The following is a 6,743-nucleotide window of genomic DNA, read 5'->3' on the forward strand; positions in this document are numbered from 1 at the left end:
ACGTACCTGGACCCGCCTACTATCCTCGGAAACGTAAAATGATTGGCTAGAAGTGTATCACAGCTCAGGAAAAAAAAGCACCGAAATAAAGCACCGAAATGTGCGCTGCTTTTTGGTCTGGTTACTACCGTTTATGGTGGCACCGGACACCGGTACCCATCCCTATCAGCAGCTTTGTGAAACACCAAACTGAGGTCCTGTTAATGCTGATATACAGTGACACAGTTACATGAGTGATTAATCGTTTTGTTTTTTTGTCTTTAACTTTATCAATAAAACAGCTGCAGCTTTCACTACAGCACATGTGGTACTTTAACCTTTGTACTGTTTTCATCAGTTCATTTTGCAGTTAACATGTGAACATGTTGGATGATCTGTCTGCTGTCACTGGGTGGTGCTGAGGTCTGAATCTGAGGGCAGCTCCTGTAATCACAAACAGAACAGAACCATCACAAACTGAAATATAAAGTTTATCTCTTAAATCTAAAATAAAGCTGATCCTTCTGTCCTCACACACTCAGGATCTGATGCTCTTCTCTTACATTTTTTCAGTTCTACAGTTTAATCCATAGTTACAGATTAATGAGGAGTTACTGAAGTACAAGCTTAAAAAAATGGTGTTACTGTCTTTACACATGTGGAGACTGAAAACATGCTGCTGTTTTAAGATATTTAATAATCAGCTCTGCACAGGAGCTGAAGCAGGATGCAACCTGTTGCTTTTACAGTATAACACTTGTAATAAAAGTACAGTAACGGTAATTAGTGACTGAGCAGCCCAGAGCGTTTCTCTTGATTTCTTCAGTCGGGGTAAATTCATTCACCTGCACAGATTAGCTAAACGAACCCTGACAGCCAAGTCCTCATCTTAGCTAGCTAGGTCTCAGGACCGAGCTAAGGACGGTAGTTACGGATTAGCTTACAAACACGTTTAACTTACCGAAAAAGTGCAGCGGGGCCTCGGGTCCTTCTGTCGGGTAGTCCATTTTCCTGAAGAACACCTCAGGCTGTCAGGTTAAAACACTCAGTCATGTTTTCGTAACGTAAACGCTGGTCCTCCTCTCAGAGCCTACGCTCTATCTGCTATTCCCGAACAGAGATACGCAAGTTTCTCCGTGACTGCAGCTGCCAGTCAAAGCTGCTATGATGACGTTTCACCCCAATTTAACATCATCGCGGTAGGAATTAGAATCAAACTTATGGGAAAGGAGACCCCTTGGACATAAATCAGCAACTATTGATAACAAAAGAAAGAATCTATGGAAAAAGATTATCTGAGGAGAATTAATTAATTTTAGTCTGACCCCAGTCCCATCCGCTAACAAGGAGGAGGCGGGGTTTATGACCTATACTGCAGCCAGACACCAGGGGGCGATAGAGACGTTTTGGCTTCATTTTTGGGGACCTGACGCGTCGTCCATGTTTTCTACAGTCAATGGGTGGGACACAGAGGTCTTACCCTGGAAGCTCACATAGGCAATTTTGGACAGCTGACTGAACTTTGGTCCTCCTGGAATCAGGATCTTCTGGGTTGCTTTAGACACAAAACCAGGTGCGTAACCAGTAAGCATGGCAATATGAAGTCAGGGTCACCACTGCATGATCTACCAATCAGGGATCAGCACAACGTTTACTGGATCTATTCATCCTGTTAGGATTTTTACCATGAGGGTTACATTACTACTACCTGCCAGTAGGTGGCAGTATGGCAGTACAGTGACTGCATTCTGTACCTTTCTTCTCATAGCCTTTGTCCTCTTTCTCCTTCTCTCCTTCGGCTTTAGATTTTTCTTTAGTTTCCTCTTTGGCTTCAGGCACTGCTTGGTTCAAAAAGGAAATGAAATACTTAATTTGTATGAGGATTTTGATGTTTTCTGTTTACATTTCTTCTAAAAAACACTAAAAACCTGCCATTAATGCTTCAATAGAAAATGGTTTCAAATTTGCATAAACCTACAATCCGCCCAGTGTCAGTAATCTGACCAATCATGCCATGATGGAGAAATCTCCAAAGGTTCCACTTAATCACTGAAACTTTCAGCCATGGAAACAGTACCTTCCCCTTGGGCAAGATACTAACCCTAAGTTGCTCCATCAGAATATGAATTTGTGTGCATGTACTTAGAAAGCACTAAGTTTAGAGTCAGTGCTTGTGAGAATGGGTGTGATTGGGTGAATGTGACATGTTGTATAGAGCACTTTGAGTACTCCGGGAAAGTAGAAAAGCGCTATATAAGAATCAGTCCATTTACCATGGATGGATGGGTTGATGGGTGGAGTAATCTATTAACAACAAGGATACTTTCTACACTAATATCTGTTGACTGTGAATCCTAATCTGTTGTTTTTGTACCTTTTTCCTTTGTTGCCTCTCTTGTCATTTCTTGTTTCGAGTCTTTCTTTTCCTCAAACTTCAACCCTCCTGATGGTTCAACAGATTCCTCTCCAGAAGATGTTCTTTCCTTTTTGTTTGCTGTAGAATCTACTGCAGGATTCTCACTGCCTGGATCCACTCCTGGATCCACATTAGGAATGTTTCTGTATGGCACAGAAGAATCTGGACCACTTGATTCAGATTTTTCATTTCCTGTCTCTCCTCTGCCTTGCTTTACTGGAAAAGATTCCTGTCCAGCATTGATAGAATTAGATCCAGGCGTTTCAATATTGTCACTTGAAACATTGCCAGGTTCAACCACAGGCATGGGCTGAGAATCAGATCCTGAATCTTGTCCAGGGCCAACTGACTTTGGGTTTTCTGGAACTGGGAAGGTAAAGTCAACAGGTGCTAAATCACCAGCAGGGTCAGACTGATCTATAGTAGCGGACTTTGTGTCTGATACAGGACCACCTCCATAGGGAGGCAACACGGAGTCCACAGGAATATCTGGAGCTGGAGGGGTAGCATCAGGAGGACGTATTTCTGGAGATGCCCCATCAGGAGAAGGTACATCAGGAGGAGGAAAATCTACTGAAGTATCTGGAGTCTTAATGGATGGCCCATCTGGAAGTACATCTGGAGAAGGCGGATCAGGAAAAGGTAGGTCAGGAGGAGGTGTATCGGGAGGAAATACATTACGAGAAGGCGGGTCGGGAAGAGGTACATCAGGAGCAGGTTTGTCAGGAGGTGGTCCTTCCAGAGGGAGATCAGGACGAGGAAGTTCTTGAGTAGGTACCTCAAGGAAAGATATATCAGTAGGAGCTCCATCAGGAACTGGAACATTGAGGGAAGATAAAGCAGGAGGAGATGGTGCACCTGGAAACAGTACATTGGGGGTTGTAACAAAAGGAACTATTTCATCAGGAGTGAGTGTATCTGGAGATGATAGATCAAGAGGGGGCATTTCTGGTAGCTGTACATTATTAGTAAGTGTAACTGGAGATGATGCATCAGGAGAAAGTGTATCCGGAGATAGTATATCCAGTAAAACATCAGGAGAAATTACATCAGGAAGGGCTTCATTAAGAGCAGAAGGTATATCCACAGAGGGAGCTTCCAGTGGTAGATCTGGAGGAGGTACAGCCAGAGGAGGTATATCAGGACGAAGAGAAATTCCATCACGTTTTGTTGTAAAGAGAGTATCTCCAGCCTGACTGATACGGACAGATCCAGTGGGGAGAAAGTCTTCAGATTGAGACCCGTCACCTGGGGAAAACGTTTCTGGGATGGTTGTTAGAGGCAGAATTCCAGCTGATGGTGTTGGGACAGTAGGTGACACAGCACTGGTCACCACCTTCGATATATCAGTCCCAAGCACACCAAAGTCTGAAGTGGAGTTATAGGGTGGACCCAGTGGGTCAGAGATAGACCCTCCAGTGTCAGTACTGCTGCCTTGGACAGTGGGGGTGGTACTGGTAGGACGGCTGGTGGTACTGTCTAGTACTCTGGGAGGTGGTTTTTCTCCAGTCTTCAGACGTGGATTGTTGGGTGGAGCTGTGTCTGTGGTAGGTCCAGCTGTACTGAATGAGTCTGTAAAGGCAACAGAACCTGTAGTACTAATAGTACCACGGACAGCAGTAAGAACTACTGTACCAGTTGTGAGTGTTGAGGTAGAGTCAATAGCAGTTAAAGGAAGGTCAGCTGAATCATTACTACTAGTAAAGTAAGTCACAGTACTAGAGTCAGTCATGTATGTACTGGTACTTGAATTGCCTCCAGTATTAGTAGAAATATCAGCTGAAACCATAAGAGGACCCTCTGTGCTGTTATCAGACATTAATGTGTACATGAATGTAGTCAAAGGAATGTCTTTAGGAGAAGTTGGGTCATTCAAAGTCTTATCAGTCATGCGGTTAGTAGTACTCAAAGCTGTATTAGTATCAGTTTTAGTAGTACTGTCAGTTACAGTATAAGTGGCTGTAGTACTGTCACTGGTAGTTGTAGTAGTAGTAGTACTGTCAGCTGGGGTACCAAAGTCAGTTTTAGTAGGAACAGTAGCTGTAGTAGTTCTGTCAGTTGTGGCTGTAGTAATGCCAACAGCAGTATTTGTGTTGGTTGGCGTCCTGCTCTCAGGTACAGTAGTAATAGTAGCAGTAGTAGTACTGTCAGTCACTCCATCTGATGTGGCAGGTCTATCAGATGCTTCAGAGTTAGAGTCACCACCTGCTGTCAGAGAAGAAGAGTTACGTCTCTTTAGTAATCTTTTCTCTACAGTCTGCAGAACAGGGTACTGGGGCTTTCCAGTCTAATTCTCTGGCTGTAAAAATAAACTGGTGAGCTGGGTGTGTCCCACCATGAAGCCAGACCAGAAAAAGAATGAAAACAAGATCTTTTTACAGCTAAGAGACTCCAGGGAGGTTTTAATGAAAGGGAGTGCAATAAATGAACATTCTCATAACAGCCACGCAGATGGTCAGGCTGACAGACTCCAGAGTAAACCACCTGCTCTCAAAGGCCTCCCTGGAACCAAAACCTGGTCTTAGTGGAACTGCAATCAACCCCATCCCTCATGCAATCCCTAACCAACAACAGAAACCATTTGAGCCATTAATCTTCTGGTCTTGATGCTTATTTTCTTCAAGTCCTGTCTTTAAATCTGAGACTAAACCTCCTTCTCAGCACCCCAAATATCAACATGTTTATACCTGTCCCCTAACAGTCTGAACAGCAGCGCTATTTTAGAAATTATATAGATGTGTTCACACCATCAACAGGTCAACATTGTACAATGAACCACAGCGCAGAGGCTCCTTTTGCAACTGAACCTGGATCTCAAGGTTCGTACAGTTTGGGTTTCTTTTATGCATCTAGCTCATCCTCAGTCACCTGATCTCTGCCATGGCTCATCAGCCTCTGCTCTGCTTCGGTGGGGTTATTATCTCTGGTCCTTCCTGCATAGGGTGCTGAGGCCATACTATTGGGTTTAGTTTGGAGTCTGTTGCAGCCCATCCAGCCACATCTCATCTCCTGTGATTGTAAGAAACACCCGGTCTGTGTCCTGCAGAGGCTTTATGGACACTAACAATTTCTAATGCAGCTAAATCCACAGACTGCTGGACAAATCCTCTCTTTAGCCGAGACTGTTTCCACCCTGTGCTTTAGTCTCAGAAACTTTGAATCGCGTTTGTCCAGAAATTTGAGAATTCAGCTGCTGACTCCTCAGATCTAAAAAAGTCAGTCACTAGCTGATCTACTGATCTATATAGCTTATCTGTTGATCTCTATTCAGTCAGGGTTGCATCTCTTAGGATGAGTGTGTGTGTGTGACAACTAGCAACTTAAAACAACTTACACAGACTAAGAGCATGAGCGGCTCATCTGTTAACTACATAATTAACATCCTAATTTTCCTTGTAGACTGCTATCGTGTGACTGACGGGGATGATGTAACGTGAAGTGAATTCAGCTGCTAAAAGCTCACCTTAGACAAGCTGCACAGAAACACACAGTTGCTTACAAATGTAAAGTGCCATGATGCAACACAGACAGGTGAGCAGACAGACAGTTAAGACAGCTAATCAGCTGAGCTGTACTTACTGGCTGCAGGTTCTGTTGCTTCACCTGAGAAGGACATGAATGGAAACAGGTGTAGAGTTTATATTGCTGTTTGCAGGTGCGTGTCTGTGTGCATGTGTAGCTACATACAGGCATTGGCAGTGCCTTTGGGCAGGGGCAGGTATGATCCTGGTCTCCAGGTGCGAGATGTGAACTCTCGGCTGCAGCTCTGACAGTCCTGTCCAGCCGTATTGTGGTCGCATTCACACTGCAGTGTCGCATCGCGCAGCACACACTGAGATGCATGTAGGTTGCACTTACACCTGAGAAACACACACAAAGAAGGGCTTAGCTTCACCTGAACTTTTACCAACTCATATGAAACTCCTGAAACTAGACCACTAAGATGGACGCTGCTCCTTAAACCTGCATTCTTTCTAATGTCCAGCAGGGAGTGACTCCTCTTGGCTGTGAAGGAGTCTGACTGGACAGAAGTGTACGAGCCTTCAGATCACTCAGGCGATCTGAGCAGTGAGTACTTTCAGGTCTGACTGAATACAACAGTTTGTCCTGCTCGAAGCAGGCCAGGATTTAGGGCGGGGCTACAGTGGGACTGGTTGAGTTGCTTGTCATGTCAAGATGGTGACAGTGTTCAGCTTGACCATGGATCATCTATCCTCTGTGTATGTCTAAAGTTGATGATGTCAGGTAAGCTTTCACTGCTATGCAGATGACACCCAGCTCTATCTGTCCATGAAGCCAGATAACACACACCAATTAGTTAAACTGCAGGAATGTCTTAAAGACATAA

General features: G+C 44.3%; 1 protein-coding gene across 1 annotated transcript; it reads right to left on the bottom strand.

Moving 5' to 3' along the window:
• Positions 1 to 1,391: 1,391 nt before the first annotated feature.
• Positions 1,392 to 6,339, bottom strand: LOC102205805 (proline-rich receptor-like protein kinase PERK14). The gene is made up of 5 exons (XM_005755135.2): positions 6,083 to 6,339; positions 5,975 to 5,998; positions 2,354 to 3,967; positions 1,734 to 1,817; positions 1,392 to 1,534 (listed from the first exon to the last, which is right to left on the bottom strand). Exons 3-5 carry the CDS (start codon positions 3,339 to 3,341, stop codon positions 1,392 to 1,394), a joined length of 1,215 nt encoding a protein of 404 aa, XP_005755192.2. The 5' UTR covers positions 3,342 to 3,967; positions 5,975 to 5,998; positions 6,083 to 6,339.
• Positions 6,340 to 6,743: the final 404 nt, after the last annotated feature.

The sequence above is a fragment of the Pundamilia nyererei genome, unplaced genomic scaffold (assembly GCF_000239375.1).
Source record: "Pundamilia nyererei isolate P.nyererei 1_Seehausen unplaced genomic scaffold, PunNye1.0 scaffold01022, whole genome shotgun sequence".
NCBI classification, from domain to species: Eukaryota; Metazoa; Chordata; class Actinopteri; order Cichliformes; family Cichlidae; genus Pundamilia; species Pundamilia nyererei.